A 21,084-nucleotide genomic window follows, 5' to 3' on the forward strand; every position below is an offset into this window, starting at 1 on the left:
GTGTGTTGCTTGAGCCCCTGCGGCGTGCTGGGCTCCGGGGAGGCACAGCAGCAGAGGACACTGCCCGCGGACAGAGGATATCCTTCCTCGCGGGGCAGCCCCGAGGGCCGTGCACCCAGAGATGGAGGACTGGGGAGGTGTCGTGGGCAGGCGGATGTTAGCCGGGCTTTCACTTGGCAGGCGTGGAAACTGGAGGCCACAGAGGCTTTTCGGCCAGAGCGGTCGGGGCAACGTGGATTTCCCCTGTGCAGGGCTGAGGGGCGGGATTCAGGGATGAGGCGTGGGGGCGGTAGTGTGGTTACAGGTGGGACAGACTGCCCCCCCAGCCGAGGCCTGCAGGGCTGCGCGCGCTCGCACACACACACACACACACACACACACCCCCTGTGACCTTGAGGCCTCCCTCCACCTTCCCCTACACTCCCTGACCTCCTTTCAGTTCCTGCCCTCTACACACACACACACACACCCCCTGTGACCTTGAGGCCTCCCTCCACCTTCCCCTACACTCCCTGACCTCCTTTCAGTTCCTGCCCTCTACACACACACACACACACACACACCCCCTGTGACCTTGAGGCCTCCCTCCACCTTCCCCTACACTCCCCGACCTCCTTTCAGTTCCTGCCCTCTCCCCCTCCCCCCCATCTCCACGGGCCCTGGTCCAGCCTCCTTCCTGCCACTACCTGAACCACTTCCCCCACTCCCTGCAGCTGATCCATCCCATCCTTCACGCTCAGCTGCACTGCCACCTCCTCAGAGAGACTTCCCTGCCCACCCCACCCCACCACACACACACACACACACACACACACACACGCTCTTACCTCAGGACCTGCTTGTTCCCTCCCTTAGGTGGGTCTTCCAGGAACACGTGATCCTTAGAAGCAGGGCCCCATGGTCTTGTTCACCAGTATGTCCCAGCACCCAGCCTGGTACCGCCACATGTCGCACCTCGTCAGGCTGGAGCGGAAGCAAAGATGGGGAGGGAAACTGGCCACGATGGAGCATGAGAACACTGCCTACTTGTTGGTTCTTAAACTTTAATACGCATGTAAAGCCTCTGTGGGCATGGTAAACATGCAGATTCCCTGCAAGTTTGGTTCAGGGGTCTAGGGTGGGGGTCTGGGGGTCTGCGTTTTTAACACTCACGCCTTCCCCCAGAGGGATTCTGGTGCAAGGTGTCCAGACACTAGGCACTGAGAGTCCCTGCCAAGCGGTCATGATCTCCTGAGAGGACTTTGGTGAGGCTGGAAGATTCTGATGTGATTAGAACCTGAATACACAAAGCAGATGGGACCCGGGGAGACAGGCAGATAAGAGCCGCTCCATTCTCCAGTGCCTCCTGCCTCCTGATTGGAAGCAGGCAGGCAGCCTCCTGTGTTGCACAAGAAGTTCCATGCCTCAGCCCCTCCTTCCTTTTGTCCTTCTGCCCAGTCCCAAAGATGCCTGCCGAGCAGTGAAGAAGAGAATCGTGGGGAATAAGAACTTCCACGAGGTGATGTTGGCTCTCACGGTGAGTGCCCCATCCCTCCGTCCACGGCGGGACCACGGTCCACCTGGGGGCCTCCCTGTGCCCAGCAGGACCCCAGCCACTCTGGGGCTCCTCTTCCAAGGGCTGGGAAGGCAAGGTCTGCAGGCAGTGCTGTTCAGCAGTCTACACTGCTGGCTAACCTAGAGTGGCAAGAGAGGCTATTTGGAGAAGTTTTATCTAACCTCCTGGCATGGGGAGCAGACACACTGAGGCCCACATTCCTCCAGAACCCATCATGGGGCGCCTGGGCAGAGGACCTGCCAGGTGGCACAGAAGCTCAGTGCGCCCAGGCCTCTGCGGGGCAGGGAGCCTAGCAGGCCGAGTTGGTTACTGAATGGCACTTGGACGGCCTGAAAAATGAACATGAAACAAATGCCAGAGGCTGAGGACAGTCCTTGCCACAACGGGATGGGACAGGCATGAGCGGGCAGGTCAGGGTGGGTTTGGCTGGGGAGTGGGGACAGGAGCATGCTGCCCCAGCCTCCCCAATGGCAACATTTATGTCCAGGTGAGTCTGCTAAACTGAGAAGCGAAGGCAGCTTCTCCCAGGAAGTAGAGACAGGAGTGGGGGCAGGAGAAGGGACAGGACTGGGGACCAGGAGTAGGGACAGGAGAGGGGACAGGAGTGAGGCAGGAGAGGGGACAGGAGTCAGGACAGGAGAGGGGACCAGAGGGGAAGGGAAGTTGAGTGCCTTTTTCCTGGGTCACAGTGTTACCACTTGGCCTGGAGAGCCACCTCCCTTCTAGACTGTGTTCAGCCCAGAGACAGCATCAGGACAGGATTCTGAGGGCCCTGCGGCCACTCAGCAAGGGGCCTCCAGCCAACACTCCGTCCTCTGCCGCCTCGGCCCCACCCCCCGAGTCAGTCAGCCCCTGAATCCTCCCCGAATCCTCCCCACTTCCCTGGGTTCTGGTCTCTTGCTTCGGGAAGCCATGTCCTCTGCTGGGCCTCCCTACACCAGGACATAAGTGGAGTACGAGGGTGGGGGTCCTGGGTGCTCACGGGTGCCACACGGCCCCCAGGTCTTGGAAACTTGCGTCAAGAACTGTGGGCACCGCTTCCATGTGCTGGTGGCCAGCCAGGACTTCGTGGAGGGCGTGCTGGTGAGGACCATCCTGCCCAAGAACAACCCGCCCACCATTGTGCACGACAAGGTGCTCAACCTCATCCAGGTGAGCGTGGTCGGGCGGGCAGGCCGAGGCCGGAGCTGGGCCAGGGAGGAGGGTGCCCCCGCCACCACTGCTCTCTCTGTCTGCTTCAGTCTCTCATCGGGGCTATCTTGCTTGTCTGCTGATGGACTTCTGAGTGGGGGAAGCCTTATCAACTGAGGGCTATGCGGTAGAGGGGCTGTCTGGGAGATGCAGCCGAAGGACCAGCTCCCGGGGGACTGGGGAGGCAGGCTCACAGGGTAGTCAGTGAGCTGTGGTTACTGGCCATGTCCCCTTGTCCCCTCTCAGTCCTGGGCTGACGCGTTCCGCAGCTCCCCCGACTTGACAGGTGTGGTCGCCGTCTATGAGGACCTGCGGAGGAAGGGCCTGGAGTTCCCCATGACCGACCTGGACATGCTGTCGCCCATCCACACACCCCAGAGGGTGAGGAGCACTGAGCAGGGGTGGTGGGAGTGATCACCTCAGGGGGTTCCGCAGCTGCTTCCTGGTGGCCCCTGACCTACCAGCCTCTCTGATTCAGCTTTTTGCCCTCTAGACCGTGTTCAGCTCAGAGACACCATCAGGACAGAATTCTGTGGGCGCCGACACTAGTCATCGAGGGGACTCCAGCCAACACACCGCTCCTCTGCCTGCCTCAGTCCTGCTCCCCAGCGACACACCTATAGTGCCGACCCCTGAGCAGGTGAACGAGCCTGGGTCACAGCCACATGGTCAGGACCCTGGCCTCCCCAGACAGCAGGGAGAGGCCCCTGTCAGTTTGGAAATTCCTCCCCCCCAGTCCTCACAGCAGACTCTCAGGACACATAACATCCTTCCTATTTGGAAGATGAAGCTCAGAGAAATCAATTCACTTGCCTAGAGCCACACAGCTCAGCAGAGAGAGCTGGGATTCAAGCTCAAGTCTGTCTGACTCCTTTCAGGCTCTGCCATGCACCTGGGCTATTCTCCAGACTGCACCCTCTGTGGAGCCTTGTGGGCAGCCCCGGGGGTGGGGGGGAATGCCCTGCAGGCGGCCCCTCCACCACAGCAGCTCCACTCTTGCTGCAGTTTGCTCATGGGCTCACATAAGATTTCATTTGAACAGAGGTTCTAACTAAAAGCAGTTCTAAAATATCTACACAAAAACTTTTTTTAAACTCTTGCTTTGCACCAAGATGCTTCCCACGAAGCCCCAAGAAGGTCTGAGCCATAGTGTAAGATCCTGGAGGCCGGGCCTGGGGTGGGTTTTCCTGCCCCGTGAGTAGCTTTGCAAGACTGCCCTCCTCCGACCCGGCAGCTGGCCCTGTGCCGCTGCCGCCTGCACCGAGGCGTGTGCCCTGCCCACGGGCCTTGAGAAGTTTGCAGTGAGCCGTCACTGCTGTCCCAGAGGGACGTCCCCAGCCGTGACCAGTGTTCCTGGGTGCTCAGTCACTTTAGACACGCCATGGGGGTGCGGGTTGAGGCCTGCATACTGTGGGGGTGCCCACTTTTGAGGTGCCTTACAAACTTCCATGGTATTGTTTGGTCCTTTAAACAAATAAACTTATCGACAGTCTTTCACATGCTAACCTATTTAAAGAGAAACCTCTATCCTTTGACATCTTATAGCAAGTTATAAAATCAACCCCCAGAGTTACAAATATTACCAGAAAAGTTTTCCTAACTGGACCGATAATTAAAAGTGCATTAAAATTTGTAAAATCACCCTGTGATCCAAAATTGATCTAACCTGCTTATAATTTTTAACCAATTTGCCTGAAGTCTACATTCTGTGTCGATTAAGACTCTGATTATGTCTAGTGGAAGGAGGTTCTTGCTAAACAAGACTGAGTCATCTTTGTTTAATTTCAGAGTCCCCTTTTGTCTCCTGGGACACGTTAAGGCTTTTGGACCACAGTGGTGTATCTCCCAGATGCTGTTGTAATTAGGTCCCATCTGACCTGGACACGCTGGGTTTGCCATGAATAGTTTTTCCACTCGCTTATACCCAGACTGTTCGTTAAACAGGCAAATGTACCAGATGTTTTATGGGTTTGGAAGGTGCTGGCAAATTGTAGCAGATGGGCTCCCTGTGTCTGCAGACCTATCATCTGTAAAGTCTGGGTAGTGATACCTGCCCCGTAAGACCGTGGTCAGGGTTAAGTAGCAACATACAGTAGGTGATCAAAATGGCACCTGCGGGGGTAGAGCTCAGTGGTAGAGCGCATGCTTGGTGTGCACGTGGTCCCGGGTGCAACCCCTAGTGCCTCTGTTAAGGGGAAAACAAACAAAATGGCAACCTGCTGTCACAGGCATCATGAATTTAGATGGTGACACTCGTAGTCTGGAATCAACTAGGTCACCCAACTTAGAATGCACCAGCAGTTCTGAAAATGTGGGCCGCCAAATCGTAGGGCCGTGAGAGAGTCCATGATCAAAGGGTTCTCTAGTCAGATCAGTTTGGGGAGTGTCCATCCTGGCCCCTTCCTGGAAGTTCACTGTGCACACATTCAGGAGGACACTGAACACCCCGCAGAGCCCGGAGTGTGAGATACTGTGCCAGGAGCCTCTCACCGCCTCACCTGAGAGCAGAGACTGTGACTTAATTGACAGCCTTCCCCCAAGCCAGGCCATCAGGTTTCTGATGATTGAAAACCTGCTCACATCCCTTTGACAAGTGCTAGATCTGAGATTCATACTCAGGGTGGGGGCGGCGCTGGGCCCCCATGCCTGGAAGAGTCTGGGCCACCAAAGCAGACCTGGAGCAAGACAGAATCCCGTCCTCCCAGGAGAGAAGCAGGCCTCCTCCTCTCGGGGGAACCACCCTCTAGGGCCTCGTTAGGTGCCAGTGGAGCCTGGGAGATGCTGGAGCCCTCCAGCTGCGCTCGGGCTGCATCCACCCTCAGCTTCTTTCCTCCTGGCCTCTCCCTGCGCCAGGCGGCCCAGTTTGGAGATGGTCACGGTTGGTAGCACCTCTGTAAGGGTCTGTGGGGGTCGGGGCAAGCCCAGCACAGACCTCTCAGCGCAGGGCTGTGGCTGGGAGCCTAGAGCAGGCCCTGGCAGGTCGGGCTGGTGGTACCAGGCTCTGCCCCTGCGAACGGCAGCGGCTCCGGACCCCAGCCTCACTTAACAGAACCAATGATGTGTTCCAGATCGGGAAGCTGCGCAGCGAGCTCGAGCTGGTGAGTGGGAACGTGCGGGTGATGTCCGAGATGCTGACGGAGCTGGTGCCCACCCAGGCGGAGCCTGCGGACCTGGAGCTGCTCCAGGTGAGCCCAGGCATCAGCCGCCTGCCCCCACCACACTGCAGCCTCCGTGGCTGAGTCCCAGCCCCTGGGTCACAGGGGAGGTGGTGAAACGGGGGCTTTGGGCTCTGTCAGGTTGCAATTCAGGGCTCTGCTGCTTTGTGGTTTGAGCAGACTAGCCCTCCTGTCTCAGTTTCCTCCCCTGTGAGTTTGCTTTAATGATACGAGTTTGCCCTGAGAATTAAGTAAGATGCGCATGTAAAACACCCTCCCTGTGCCTGGGAGAGCAGCTGCCAGTTAGACAGTCCCAAGGGAAAGCTGGAAGCTGAGGTTTCCACCTTTCGGAATACAAAGCTTGGCTGGCAGGTTCAAGAGCACGGCTGGTCTGGGGAGCCAAGGCAGGTGGGGTCTGCAGGCCGGTGCTCCCGTGGGTCACACGATGTTCCCACGGTCCCATCCCGACCTGGGGCTGCTGGAGCAGAAGCGGCTGTGTGTGGGGAAAGGCCCCCTCCCTAGGGCGGTCAGTTCATAGAGATGCCAAGAAAGCTGGGGCCCCCCGAGGCCCCCAAGTCATCTGAACCTGTGAGGGGTTAGAGCGCTTGGTGTGATGGTCTCGTTTTGTGTCTTTCCTGCTGGGCCTCACACTCCTGGCGGGCAGGGCTGTATCGCGCTCTCCTCTGTCCCTGGGACCATCCGAGCTGACCCGGTGTTCTGCTCAGGGGTCCTTACCTCACGGCAGGGAGCAAAGTCGGAGTCTCAGAGTTGAGTGAACACACAGACGTGAAGAATGGGTGACAGAAGCTTGAGTGAGTTGGGGAGCAGCAGGATTGCTGCAGCACAGTTCAGTTTCGAGTGTCCTAAGCCACAGCCATGCAGGTGTGAGCGATTTCGGGGACTCAGAGGGCCGGCTGGCAGGCAGGGGTGACACGGGGACAGCTGACATGCATTGAGCACATCCTGTGTGCCAGGCTGTGATGTGGACATGTGATATGCATTCACTCACTTAATCCTCACCCCCTCCGCCACCCGCCCCATGAGGGTGGGTACTCTTATTAACCCCGTGTCCCAGGCCAGGAAACTGAGGCAGAGAGGCCATGTGATGTGCCCAGAGTCACAGGGCTGGTCAGCAGCAGAGCTGGGATTTGAACCCAGGGCCCTGCTCTTGAGGGGGTCAGGCAAGGGACTGGGGGCAAAGCCGCGGTGTGCTTGGTCGTAGGGGGAGGAGGTGGCGGCCCCCGGGGTGCTGGGAGTCTCTCAGGCCTGCCCTGCCCCGTGCTCAAGGCAGGTGAGGATCAGAGGGCCTGACCTAGGAGGGGGTGGGCGGCAGGGGCTGAAAAGAACCAAAATCAGTGCTGGGACAGTGCCTGGTCTTTAGGATGTCAGGAAAAAAGTGTTGGTGTGTGGCCGCGGTCAGCAGTGCCTGACGACCGTCATTTGGGACCCAGGCACTTGTCCCCCTGCTGGTGGGCCCCTGAAGGAGAAAACACTCAGTCCTGCAGGTGAAAAACCTACAGTGCTGCGGCTTCTATTATTTTACTTTTTTTCCCCAAACAAGTTTAAATACATAATTCTAACTGATTAAAAGTCAGTCAGTGACAAAATACAACGTGGGACCCTGGAAGGAGGGGTTGGGGGGACATTAGTGGAAAAACTGGCGAAACCTGAATGAGTCTGTAGTTAGTTAATAGCATTGTGTCTGGATTGATGTCTTGGTTTTGACAAATGCCAAACTAAGGAGAAGCTGAGTGAAGGGTTTACAGAAACCCTGTGCTATTTTATCTTGGCAATGTTTCTGTAAAGTTAAAATTATTCCAAAATAAAAAGTATTTAAAAAAATAGAATTATGAGGCAAAAATCCAACGTCGGGGGCGTGGATAGCAGTTGGAGTTGTCCAGTTCATTTTCTCTGCTTTGGTCACATGACATCTCAAGGCACCCAGAGGAGTGGCAGGTGTCCCGCTGGCCACCTTGCAGTCTCGATGTTTCCAGGAGGCAGAGGTGGCAGCAGGAGCTTCATTGTGGAGTCTGCACAGAGCCAAGTCAAAGCAGCAGCACGTCTCAGTGTTGATTGCCTCCTCTGTGCTAAACGCCAGTGTAGAGCACTTAGAAGTGAGACCAGTGCTCGGCTGTAGATCCCCAAAAGCTGTCTGTGCACCTGAAGTCCAGTTTGGAAACGTCTCCATCCCCAAGGCGCGCCCAGGGCAGGACACGTCCATTAGAGGTGACCTCGCCCTGGGTCCAGTGGCCATGGTTGTCACACTTCCTTCCCCGGCAGGAGCTCAACCGGACGTGCCGGGCCATGCAGCAGCGGGTGCTGGAGCTCATCCCCCGAGTCGCCAACGAGCAGCTGACCGAGGAGCTGCTCATCGTCAACGACAACCTCAACAACGTGTTCCTGCGCCACGAGCGGTAGCCCCACCGCCTGCCCCGCCCCGGGCCAGCCCCCCGCGTCTCCCTTCCCTTTGTCCCTGTTCACAGCGGCTCACCTTTCATCTGCCTCTCAGACACCAGGCTGGCCACCCAGCACACGTGCCCGCAGCTGTCTCCATCCAGCCTGAGCAGAATTGCCCAACCCTCCACCCACCTTGCCTCTCCACCAGAGCTGGCCCTGCCACCTGTGTCCCCACATCCAGCCCCAGGGGGTGGCAACAGTGGTGGCTGAGGATGTGGGCCTGCAGCCAAACAGGCCTGATCTGTCCCTGCTCACCCACCCGTGCTGCCTGGCTCTGGGGCCCCAAACAAAGGACTTAATTAGGACTCTTTGACTGCAAGCTATACAAAGTATTTCTGGCTAATTTAAGCAGAAAAAGAATTCATTAGGAGAATAGCCTTTTTTGAATGCATCACTTTCAGAATCCAAAGAAAAGTAAAACACTCGGGCCTCCCAACCGGACAGGAACGACAGGTCTCAGGTTCCACTGTCACCCCCTTAGTAACAGACAGGAGACTGAAGTTCAAAAGTGATGTAGTTTACCCAGGGTCCCACAGTAAGGGCCAGGCCAGGAACAGATCCCAGACCGAGGTCTTCCCAGTCCACCCCACCAGCCCCCAAGCCTGTCCAGGGTGGTTTAAGTGGCTCCGTAAAGCAGTGTAAGAGGTGTGTGTCTTCCTTACACCGCTGTAGAGAGGCACTCACGCTCACACACGTGTACGTTACCAAACAGCAGTACCTGCCTTTGCACGTGCACCCCCGTTTCCTTTTCCAGTCTAGTCTGTTCCTGTTTGTTTAATGCCAGCCGTGACTACGGTGACCAGATAATTGATCATCTAACTGGGACACTTACAAGTGAAAGAGGACACTGCTAATACTTCCCTGGGGACAGCAGACATAAACTGGATCTGTCCAGGGCAAAGCAGGCTCCTCTTTGTGACCTACTTTGTTGGTTTTGAGACCTGCAGTGGGAAAAGCTCTGGCCGGGGTGTGCTGAGGGGCCTCTCGGTCTGTCTGCTTGACTCGAGTCTTTTCTGCTCTCGCAGGTTTGAACGGTTCCGAACTGGCCAGGCCGCTAAGGTAAGAGGCTTCTTCTCTGTGACTCAGCCCTGCCGGTGTTGATGGAAAGGAGGGCTGTGCTTAGCTCCCTCCCCAGGTGTCCTGGCCAGGATGTGCCTCTTATCCAGGCTCTCAGAGAAGGCTCCTTCCGACTTTTTTTATGTCACTGTCCCTTTAGGGTAAATAAGATTCTATCACCAGCTGATGCCCCAGGGTCTTCCCAACCTCCCAGGGGGTCCAGCTGAGCTAGAGGCCAAGGGGAGGAAGGGAAGCTCCCCCACTCACTGGTGACAGATCCTCAGGCAAAGGTGTACTTCTGGGCAGAAGGGAATGAGGCTGCAGGTCGGGAGGATGATGGGGGCCTCTCCCCTCCCCCCAGGCCCCGAGCGAGGCCGAGGCAGCAGCTGACCTGATCGACATGGGCCCTGACCCAGCAGCCACCGGCAGCCTCTCATCCCAGCTGGCAGGAATGAGTAAGTGCAGCATGAGGGGTCCTGGCCAAGGGTATGCCACGTCCCGTGGGCACCCCTGCAATTCCGGGAGTGCCCCCCAGTTACACAGGTGGACCTGGGGCTTCAGCAGCACCTCGCAGGGTCCGCAGCTGAATCTTGCTGCAGATTGAGCAGCCAAGACAAAACGCGGGGACCCTCCCTTGCAGCCCCACAACTCCTGGGCCCCCTCAGATCTCAGAAATCCAACTGTTCTGTGATTGCCCCCCGACGCTGCCTTCTCCATGCCTCGAATCATCTGGGTGACGTGGGCCCGCTTCTGGAACATCCTGGGCCCCTTTTCTGCTCTGTAACTGAGGCAGGGATGGGCTCTGCTCACAGGCTGCTGTGAGGCCTGAGTAAGCTTATGCGAGAACCAGGCTTAGACCAGCCAGGCCCACGTGCACTCCTGGAACAAGTTCACCCTCGTCGGCACCGTCACTGTGATTAGTACTGTCTGCCTGCTCCACGCCCAGCCTCAGAGGTAGTTAAGAGAGAGGAAGTGACGTGCCCACTGCCCCTCAGCCAGCAAGTGGCCTGTGCCATCCGTACGCCCCACCCTGTCCCTCCCCCCACCCATACTGCTTCTCCAGAACCATCCCGGGCCTGGCAGGGAGCAGCTCGGCCACGGCTCAGTGCCCGTGGGCAGCCGGGCAGACCCTTCAGGTGGCCTTTCTGTCCCTGCAGACCTGGGCTCCAGCAGCGTGAGGGCCGGCCTGCAGTCTCTGGAGGCTTCTGGCCGACTGGAAGATGAGTTTGACATGTTTGCGCTGACGCGGGGCAGCTCGCTGGCTGACCAACGCAAAGAGTGAGTGGCGGGGCCTCACCCTGGGCCCCTGCACTTTGGGTGGCTCCTGTCAGGGGAGGGCCTCTCTCCAGGTCCCTGAGCCCAGTCTGTTGGTAGGCACCCCCACCCCTGCGCACGCTTCCTCAGGATGGCAGAGTTCCTCCCCCTGAGTGAGTCCTGTGTGGCCCGGGGAGCCCTGTGCTCTAGGGATGGGTCAGGAAAGGGACGCTTGTAGGTTGATGACCAGAATCTTGCAGAATCTGATCAGATGAGGGAACCGAGACACTGAGAGGCTGGGTTCCAGGTCAGGCAGCTAATGGCAACACTAGGTAGGGAACCCAGGGCTATCTGGTTCCAAAACACAGTCTCCCGCCCAGCCCAGCCCTCCAAGCACTGCACACCAAGCCCTCGGGGGCCTGCTCAGTCATTTCTGCTGTTCCACAGCCGGCCTGAATTTCCAGGGAAGTCCTTGTCGCCCCACTCAAGCCTGCCTGCTCTGCCTTGGAGCTGGGGGGACTGTCCATTTTCAGGGAGGTGCTTTCAGCAGCCCAGGTATGTGGCCGAGTGTCCACCAGGGCTGGCTTCATACCAGCCGGTCAAGGGAAGTAGTTCACTTGAGGTTGTCATCAGCCCTTTGCTTATAAACCCCAGGGCAACCAGGATGTACAGCCAAGGAAAGTTCCGGATTAAGGGACCTTCCCAGCATAGATGCCCTGGCTCCTGGTCATTCTGTTCTGGTGTCTTTGGGTACTGTTGATGAGCCTCCAAAGGATCCAGGGATACCCTCTCCGCACTGGCCAGTCCAGGTCAAACCTGATAGGCTGTGGCCAGCCTGGGTCCGTAGGGCCTCTCCCTGCCCTGCCCAGTGGCCCAGCCAACCCTGCGCTGTGAGCCGCATCTCTAGTCTGGGACAGAGTCTGTGCTCCCAAGCCCAGGTGCTCTGGGACCAGCGGCTCAGGTTGCCAGAGTTAGGGGCACAGGGAGGCTGCTGTGTGGATGGAGGCTAATGAGCCTGGTGGGACTGGCAGCTGGGAGGACAGCCCGCCTGAGAGCACCGGGCCCGGCTCACCAGGCTGACTGAGGTTTGCTGCCACACCATCACTCTTCTGGGGAGTGGGGCCCTGAGGGCCAGAGAAAAGCGTGCCCTGAGCTTGTCCTCCAGGGACCGCGGCCTCACGGGGAGAGTCGCGTGCTCACAGACCATGGCTGTGCAGTGCTAGGTGCTGGCCTGAACTGGTCTACCAGGCACTGCGGACAGGGAGGAGGTGCACGGAGCTCTGCAGAGGACGCTCAGAGCCTGACACGCGGTGGAGAGGTCAAGATGGCCATTTCAGGCCATTGAACAGCATGTGCAAAGGGTCAGAGTCAGGGGAGACTGTGAGACACTGCGGCCGGGGAAGATGTGCCGCAAGGCCAGCACATACTGTCTCAGGTCATCGGTCCTCCTTCAGGCCCTCCCTGGGGGGTGGTTTCCACCCCAGCAGAAAGCACCCTGTGGGGACATGACTGTGCCTGAGCTTCAAGTCCCTCTTTGCTTTGCTAGCCAGTTTGGGTGTCCGCCTCTGACACTTCAGCTGGATCTTCTAGCCCTGGTCACCTGGCTGGCCTTTGGTCCCCCAACCTTCCCCTGTCTCCTGGGGCTCTTGAATCCTCCAAGGCCTCTTCTGCCTACCAGGTGCCTGGGCCACGCCCCGCTCAACCTGTGCTGACCACATCTGGCACAGTCACAGCGTCTCCAGCTGACCAGACTCTTCCACTTGGGATGCCAGGGCGGGTGTCTGAGCGAGCCAGAGTTAGGGACGCCTTAGCCAGGCTTGGCCGGCAGCAAGGAAGCTCTTCCTTTACTTCTTCCATGCTCCACTTGCTCCCCAGTGCCACTGTGTCTTCTCCAGGCACTGACAAGGGTCACCTCAGGTGGCCCTGGGTCCAGTCCCCACCCACCAGCCTCACCAGGACCTCCTTCCTCCTCCAGCCCCATGTGCCTCGTGTGGGCTCCACTGCTGGAGGTATGGCCCCCGGCGACAGCTGAACTTTAGAGAGAGAGAGAGGAAAGCGGAGGTGGTGAGCAGTTAGGAAGGAACACGTGGTTCTTTTGAGGGAAAGGCAGCATGGTTTCTGTAAGTTCCTGGGGCTGGAGGTGCTTCATCCCGCCTTTTCCCACCACGCGCCTTTGGGTGCAGGGACAGCAGCACGGCTGCCTCCGTCCTGGAGTGAGCGGCCGTCCCGGGTCAGGACGCTCAAGATGCTCAGGTTTTGGTATCACCTCCTCCTCTCCAGCTCTGCTTGCCCCCATTAGCCAGAGAAGCTAAGCTGCTCTCCCGAAGGGCGTGAGCACCCCGCCCGCCGCCCCGGCTCTCAGGTTGGCCCCTGCCCGCTTGTATTACACACGAGCCGTGTGACCTGGGGTGGCCTAGCTGATGACGCCGCTCCCCTGGCTAACCCCACGACCTCTGGGGGAGCACGGGGCAGCTCTCCAGAAAGGCTGCCTGGAAGTTTGGGGGTTTAATTCAAGAGGCCCCTTTAAGTGCCAGTCAGCCTGATTCCCAGAAAGGCAGATTGGCATTGTGAGAGTTAAACATGCTATGGTCCTGGTTCCTGAAGTGTGGAGCTGGACCAGCCCTGGGACCTGCCCGACCTGGCGGAAGGCCCCTCGGAGATCTTCCACTAACCGTGCAGGGCTTGCCCTTTGTGGCTGGAATCCTGTGCCTCTCGTCTTCGCCTCAAAGCTGGACTGGCCCAGTGTCACCTCCTCTCATCCGGCAGCTCAGGATGAGAGTAATGGTTCTTGCCATCCAGCAGCAGGGCTGTGTCCCCAGTGCCTCCCCTGGACGTCCCCTCTGTAGCCACCAGAGAGACGCAGCCCCTCGTTAGCACACGTTTTCCTCCTGCTCCCCCGAGACTTCGCCTCAAACCCGGCAGACGCCTTCCCTGGCCTCATCTGCCTGGAAGCTGCAGTGTCAGCCCTGCCTTGTCTCCCCCCAGAGGACACTGAGAACCCCCTCCCCCAGCAGACTGCATAGCAGGATGGATTCCCCATTCAGCTGCAACCTCACACAGAACCACAGGTTCTGAAAGTATGAAATGGGAGCAGCTCAGGAAAGCGTTTAGGTGTGAACTCTCCGTGAGCTTGGGGTCACTGGCGCTGTGCCATCCCTGGGTTTGGCCAGATCCAGCGATAGGAGGTTGGTGGTCTTGCAGACCCCTACACCCTCCCTCAGCTTCTGCAGCCTTACTCTGCCCGTCACACAGGTCACGTGTCTGACCCCAGTTTCCAGGGGCAGGAAGTGAGACCCTCTCCACCATCCCAGGCAGGCCTGTGGAGTTGGCACCCTCTCTGGAGCCAGGCCTCCCCCGCCCAGGCATGTCCCAAGTCCCCACAGGGTGTGAGTCTGGCTCATCCTGGCCCACCCCCTCCATCCTCAGGTCAGCTGGCATGCCTGGGATGGCACAGGTGGCACATAATGGCCATGGTGGCCTCTGTGTTTCAGGGTAAAATACGAAGCCCCCCAAGCAACAGATGGCCTGGCTGGAGCCCTGGATGCCCGGCAGCAGAGCACTGGAGCGGTAAGCAGAGGGGCCCTGCCGCTGCCTGGGGCCTGTCCAGAAGGAAGGCCAGGGGATGCTTGCCCACCAGCCCCTCAGGTGCTTATAGTGATGCCCACCGTGGTTTACAATAGGACACGTGAGAGGGCGGATGGGAGGTGCCAGGTGCAGGCTTGGAGCTCAGTCAGTATTCGGCCTCACTGCCTCTCCAGACACCTGTTATCTGCAGGAGTGTGGACAGAACGGGACAGGAGAGCAGACCCTAAAGCCACGGTGAGGCATGTGAGGGCAACATCTTTGTTCCATTTAACTACCTGACTGTTCTGAGAGACAGCCATGAGCTCGCTCTGCGCGTGACCCCTCCCCTTCAGCAAGAGCTCCAGTACAGTTCTCGTACCTTTGAATTTGTTTCTGGATGCCTTTCGTGAGAATTTCTGTCCCAAGAAGTGGGCAGAGCAGCTCCTTGGGAGGTGGTTAGAAGCTGCAGGACCTGGGGGTTGGCGAGGCAGGGGCAGTGGAGAAGGCGGCAGAGGACAGGGTTGATGACAGCACAGGGCTTCGGAGGCTGAGGTGGGACTGGGTGGTGGGAGACGAAGCCTGAGGAAGGGCAGGTGGGAGGACTGGGCTTTATCTTGTGTGGGGTGGGAGCCTTGGGCAGTTTCGAGCAGAGGGGGACGTTTATCTGGCTTCCGTTTTAGAAGGACCCAGTGTGGAAGCTGGGAGAGCAGTTTGGAGGCTGCGGAAGCCGCCCGGCTGCAGGATGTGGAGAGGAAGGAGGGAGGTGTGGGAAGGATTCACAGTGGCTCCCCAAAGGCATCCCAGCACCCCAGGAGTCATTCCCAAGTCAGAGCAGGGCCAGACCTGGAACACTGTGGAGGCAGGACCAGCGAGGGACTCAGATGCCTCCCGCGTCCTTGTGTGACCTGCCACCACTTCTGCCCCGGGTCTCAGAGTCCGTTCGTTTCTCTCTGTAAGCGGTCGTTTCTCAAGCCGGTGCCGGTGCTCCGTGCCTGGCCCCGTGCTAAGCACTCTCCACCCCCTGCTCGCTGAGTCACCACACAAACCCTTAGGGTGGCCCCTTCTACGGATGAGAAAATTGAGTCCCAGAGTGGGGTGATATGAGACCACAGAGGTAACATCCTTGGAACAGTGCCTGGCGCATGAGAAGTATTCACCCTTCATAGCGCTGAAGCGCTGAGATGTGGTTACGCCCACTGACAGAGAACGCTGGGCCTTAGAATTGAGGTCGTTTGCCCAGTCTCTCAGCTGTTGTCTGGGCTCCAAAGCCAGTGATGATGATGGGAACCCCAGGTGGCCGGCCACGCTCTGAGGAGCAGAATGGTGCCCCTGCTCAGCCCTCCTTTCCCAAGGGCCATCATTCTGGCTCACTCTGGAAACCCACTGGAAGCACTTCCCTCCCAAGCCGCCCAGCTGCTCCCAGGCAAAGGCTGACTCCGCATCCCAGCCCCTCCCTGTGACAGATGAGGGCGCTGCGGCCCAGGACCAGTGTCACCTGCCCAGGCACACACAGCACTAGGATGCAGGTCTCCTGGCTCCTGCGCCAGCCCGCAGTTAGCCCCCGGGAGGAAATACACACACCTCTGCTTGTAGAAAGGCAGAAGCTGATAAGTTATCACTTGTTCATCTCTGATAACTTGAGAGATTTAAGCGACTTCCACCAGATCAGAATATGGCTTCCTTAAAACCACGTGGTAAACACCTGCTCCCAAGATGCTTACGTCTGGCTGGGTGGTTAGGCTTTCCCCCACTCAGCTGTTAGAATGTGATTCCAGGCAGCAAAGTACAGAATGGATTCAAGTGCCAGCTCTGTGGGCAGCCAGGGTTTGCCCCCTAGGACCCCAGGGTCTTGTGCTGGTCTGTCCAGGCTGGGGCAGGCAATCACGGGGTAAAGGGTTGGAAGTCAGGACTCTAGGCTCCCTCTACCATCAGTCTGCTCTGGGGTCCTCGAGATCTCCCGTTTGCCCATCAAGACACATGAGGGGACCGTGGACAGCAGCGTTCCTAAACCTGGGTGCCTATCAAAACCCCTGGCTAATGGCTGCCTACCCACCATCCTGGGATTGCTCGGGCCCACCCCTCACCCCAGGATGCAGGGGTGAGAAGGGGAGAGAAGCTTGCCATCCAGCAGTCTGGAGTCCCCACAGGAAGACACCCTCTGCTGCTTCCTGTCACTCCACCGGTCAGCACCCCCTGCACGTGCACATGCACGCACACACACACAGGCTCCTGGGTGGGAGCAAGCTCGCCTGCTGGAGAAGGCTGCCAGCGCACCAGCCGCCCTGGCCCTGGCCTTCCCACCACCCTCAGTGTGACCCTCTCTCACCCAGATGGGAGGCAGCAGTGAGAAGAGCCTCAGTGACTGGATGGTGAGACAAGGCATGGTGAGGAGCGGCGAGGCCACCCCTGCAGGGGTCCCACCCAAGTGGTGCTGCTCGTTAGAACCAGAGGAGAGCGGGGGCCTGCCGAGCCCAGCCCAGTGCTCAGCGCAGCCCACTCCCTCGACTCTTACTTCCACGACCCCTCGGTGCTGCCTCGGAAGCAGGGCCCGGGCCGCCCCTCTGGCAGCTGGGAGGTGACGGGGGCTCGCCTGGTTCTGGGCCGAGGGCCAGCAGAGGGAGCTGGGGTGGGCATCCCAGAGAACTCGCTGCCGCTGCTGCTGCTGCTGCTGGAAAGTCGGCTCCCGCTGCCCACTGGGGCCTGGGCACTGAGCACAGAGCTTGGGGGCTGACCTGGCTTTGACTAGAGAAAGACGCCCTCTCCCTCCATTTCCCAAAGTAGCTACGCAGTAATCGCACTTTCCTGCGCATCTGCGCTGTGCCAGGTGCTGGGCTGAGCTCTTCGTCCCCTCATCCCGTTTAACCCTCACAGCCACCTGGACAGCAGGTACTGTCATCCTCTCTTAACGGTGAGCGAAGTGGGGGTCAAGGGAGCTAAGAAACACGCACTGAGTCTCAGGGGCCCAGCCACTTCCAGCATCTCTGTCCCAGAGTCTGTGCTCAAAACCCCCAGCTGGATTCTCCCAGTGAAGATATATTTTGAGTAGGAAGCGCCCGGTCCCCAACTCAGCCTCAGTCGGACCCTCAGCCCCCAGCCCCTGTGGACGTGGAAGCCTCTGTGGCAGAGCCCGTGTCTTTGTGGCCCAGCATGAAATGTCCCCATGGGTAGCCAGCCACAGTTCCTCTGGAGCCAAAGGCCTGGCCTCATCTAGTCATCTCAGCACCTCCTTCTGCTCCGGCCCCCCCACACCGCCTTGAACCATGAATTCTGAGTCCACGGAGGTGTGGGGGACAACCCAACGTCCCTTGCCCCAGCCCAATGGCTGGCTGCTCCTTGAGCTTTGCACATCCCTCCATCAGATGCTCCTGCGCACCTGTGCTCAGTCCTGGCCCTGGGCCTGCGCACGAAGCCCCGCCCCACAGCCCGCAGGGAGCCAGGGGTCCATTGTCTCCTCGAGGCCCTGCTCCAGCTGTTAGGCGCCCCATCCCTAGCCCCCTGCTCAGCCTGCTGGCCCCAAATTCCCCTTGCCCACAGACTGGCACCGTGGGTAGAGCTGTGGGTCCCAGGCATCTAGGCAGGAGCCATCTTGGAGGGGCTGCTGGGGCCTCGGCCCCCAGCAGAGGGCAGGGCAGGTCTAAGTGGCCCCATCACAGAAGTGAGGAGGCTCAGGGGTGGGCGACTGCCTGGGGCCACAGCTGGTGGACGGCTGGTCATCCAGTGTACTGCCTCCCCGCCTCACCCCCGCCCGTCCCTCCAGATCCCTGTCACCCAGGCCTGCCTCATGGAGGACATCGAGCAGTGGCTGTCCACTGACGTGGTGAGTCAGGGGCTCCTCACCCACAGACCCATGGCTTCCATTTTTCTCGTGAGGAAGTGACTGGTTGTGGGGGCAGGGTGAGCAGCTGGTGAAGGGAGAGCATTAACGTGGGCCACAGCAGCAGCTGGGAGCATTCCATCCCCTGCCGCCCACCCCCCACCCCTCGCAGCTGCTGGAGCCTCCCCTTCCCCAAGCCGGCTACCACCCGAGGGCCCACTATGGGCAGGACGTGTGGGCCAAGCGCAGCCGGGAACCAGGACAGCACAGAGCTTGGCACCTGCGGTAACTCAGGGAGCCACGCTCAGAGGGATGCACTCCGCAGCCCCAGGACACAGATTGGGAGACTGACAGGCAGCCACCAGGGCTGCTGCACCCCAAGGAAGGTGCGCGAAGCCCCACAGTCCCCAGTGAGTGCCCTGCCGCCCCTGGTGAGTGGCCAGGGCAGAGTCAGCCTGAGCTCCCCATCCAGGGCTCCTTCCCCAGCATCCACCACCACCTCCCTGCTCTGGGCACAAAAGACCAAGTGCCTGGGCACTTCCAGGGCCAGAGGCTGCCTTTGCAGGTGGTCAAGACCGTGTTTCTGCCCAAGGTCAGGAGAGGGTCTGTCTGTCTTGTCCGGTGGATGGAGGTTACCCCCTCATCAGCCCCCAGCTTGACTGTGCAGGGCCTCAGTCTGGGGCATCAGCCTTTCCATCATGGGGTGAGTCAGTCCGTCCCTCTAGACACTGGAAGGAAAGGAAGTAGCGTTCATGGAGGGCCCACTGGGCACCACACTGTGCTTGGCACTCAGCAAACAGTTGTCCGTTTTAGCTTCCCAACAGCCCTGTGAGTTTCACTAAATGGAAAACCGGGCTCAGAGAATCAGGCAACACCAAGGCCGTGGGGTTCAGGAAGGGGTGGGGCCCAGGTCTGGATCATTCTGGACCTGCCCTGCAGTGCCTGCTGCTAACCTCACCGCCTTCTGTGTTCTCAGGGGAATGATGCGGAGGAGTCCAAGGGTGTCACCAGTGAAGGTAGGAGACCCTGGCCCTGCCCACCCCCTCCCCTGCTCCAGCCTTGGAGCCCACCCCCAGCCTCCCTCTCGTTCCTCTAGAATTTGACAAGTTCCTGGAGGAACGGGCCAAAGTGGCCGATCGTCTGCCCAACCTCTCCAGCCCCTCGGCCGAAGGTCCCCCGGGCCCTCCTCCTGGCACCGCCCCTCGAAAGAAGACCCAGGAGAAAGACGACGACATGCTGTTTGCCTTATGAGCGTGGGGCCTGGCGCCCTGCTGCCCAAGCCCCTGCTGCCCCACACCTCACCTGTGGTGGGGCCTCTCCCTCCCTCGGTGTTCAGGCTGCTTTGGGGATGGCTTGTATGCTCTGCTCTCCCCCTTGAGGTTGGGCCATACCTGGGGATGTGGAGGCAACTGGCTGAATGGGGGGCGGGGGAAGGCAGGGCAATTCTGTGTTGGGATCCTGGATGCTCCTGCCTCCCTCCCTCACCCCCAGCCGAGCACTACGACTTTGCTGAGAACCAGGAGGCCCCGGCACAGACAGGCTGGCTGTTTAGTTGCCCCAGCGTGACTCCCCTTGTCCTGGGTGATCCTCTCCCTGGACCTACCCCCAGAGGAGCCCTCTTGAGAGCCCACACTGCCAGTCGAGGCCTGGCTGGAGGCTGGAGACAGCAGAAGCTTCCGTCCCAGCCTCGGGTCCGTTCCCTGGCCCCTGGCTTGGAGCCCAAAGGCTTTGGCCAGCTGTTGAGGGAAGAGTATGTGGTCCTCTGCTGAGCGCACACTGTCCAGGTATGAAGCTGCACATGGTGAGGGGAGACCTCACCATCCCAGGCCGCAAGAGGAGGCTTCTGGGGATGCCTGGAGCACCTGTGGCCCCCACGACCTCCTCCACTGCCTTTCCCTCCGTCCGTCCTCTGTTCCACCCCGGTGGCTCCACCGGGCATGGGGCCTACCTACCTGTTGGTTGATCCTCTTGTACTGGGAGAGGTGCCTTTTGTATCCCCAATTAAAGGTAGAGAACCACCCTGCTAGCGGTGTCATTCAGTCTCCAGGTGGAAGTGACTTCTTGGCCTCACCACAGGCAGGGACTACTTTGGGCTGGGCTGGGGGCCGTCCACGAGACAGGCATCTGCAGACGGTGCAGGTGCAGCCCAGCCACACTTCACACCAGCTGCAGGCAGGTGCGGCCCCCTCACCCCACAACACAGGAGTTGCCTGCCAAGAGGCCCTATGGCTCTCCATGAGTGATGTGTCTGCATCCTCAGGGCACCTCACTGCTGTCCCCACTCAGGCCAGCTCCTGCCTGGCAACAGTAGCACACGATCACGAGGGAGGGAGGGCATGTGCACAGGGTTGGCGTGGTGGGGCAGGGAGCCTGCAGAGAGGATGCCGGCCATCCTGTCTAAGGCCCAGGGGCCAGGCACCATACCAGGCTCTACATGGGCTCGTGGAGTCATCACAGCCCTGGGCAAAGCAAAGTTGCTTCTTGTTTTACAGAGGCCGACTCTGTGACTCAGTGGGTCATGTGAGCCGTGCCAGGTGCAGCTGTTTATCACGTGCTGGACACTTCCTCACACATCCGTGCATTGTCCCCATTTTCCTGATGACAACACAGAGGCTTAGCTGGATGACTGGGCACACAGCTCAAGGAGCTGGGTCACAGGTCAGGCACAGGTGTCAGTTCTTGTCTCCATGGCAGCTCAGGAGCCCCAGGCCTTGGCATACCCTCCCTTTCCCGGTCTGGACTCCACACCAGGCTCCCGAAGGACCACTCCTTGAGGCATGTTGGAGCCTCTGGGCCCAGCATGCGGTGAAAGAAGGGAAGGGGGCTGGTATGGGGCTGGAGCGGTTGACCTGCCTGAAAGGTTGGCCTGTGGAGGAGAGCGGAAGTCGAAATGCCTGGGTCCAGGGACCCTGGGTGGCCGGAGTGGGGCTCCGTCTGCTCTGAGCTGCCACCAGCTCCCGCCAGCAGGGGGCGGGCTGCACCTGTGTTCTGAGGCGCGGCGTGGAGCGGGGCACACGGGAGACCAGGGCCAGCCAGCC

The 21,084-nt window shown here is 59.5% G+C and overlaps 1 protein-coding gene across 5 annotated transcripts in view; it reads left to right on the top strand.

Moving 5' to 3' along the window:
- The window catches only part of TOM1 (target of myb1 membrane trafficking protein), a 39,598-nt gene extending 19,533 nt beyond the window's left edge, over nt 1–20,065 (top strand). Inside the window, exons 3-16 of one of the 5 annotated variants that reach the window (XM_015241570.3) lie at nt 1,438–1,516; nt 2,558–2,707; nt 2,993–3,127; nt 3,240–3,386; nt 5,815–5,931; nt 8,182–8,315; nt 9,384–9,417; nt 9,776–9,869; nt 10,572–10,692; nt 14,160–14,235; nt 16,563–16,616; nt 17,990–18,049; nt 19,023–19,062; nt 19,143–20,065. In XM_015241570.3, the coding sequence (XP_015097056.2) occupies nt 1,438–1,516; nt 2,558–2,707; nt 2,993–3,127; nt 3,240–3,386; nt 5,815–5,931; nt 8,182–8,315; nt 9,384–9,417; nt 9,776–9,869; nt 10,572–10,692; nt 14,160–14,235; nt 16,563–16,616; nt 17,990–18,049; nt 19,023–19,062; nt 19,143–19,297 (1,396 nt within the window). In that variant the 3' untranslated portion in view covers nt 19,298–20,065. Of the gene's footprint in view, nt 1–1,437; nt 1,517–2,557; nt 2,708–2,992; nt 3,128–3,239; nt 3,387–5,814; nt 5,932–8,181; nt 8,316–9,383; nt 9,418–9,775; nt 9,870–10,571; nt 10,693–14,159; nt 14,236–14,426; nt 14,619–16,562; nt 16,617–17,989; nt 18,050–19,022; nt 19,063–19,142 lie in introns of those variants that run through there. The other 4 variants (XM_031683345.2, XM_006207026.4, XM_015241572.3 and 1 more) reach the window with 4 other exon arrangements.
- The last annotated feature ends 1,019 nt before the right edge of the window (nt 20,066–21,084 follow it).

Source organism: Vicugna pacos, chromosome 12, assembly GCF_048564905.1.
Source record: "Vicugna pacos chromosome 12, VicPac4, whole genome shotgun sequence".
NCBI lineage: Eukaryota > Metazoa > Chordata > Mammalia > Artiodactyla > Camelidae > Vicugna > Vicugna pacos.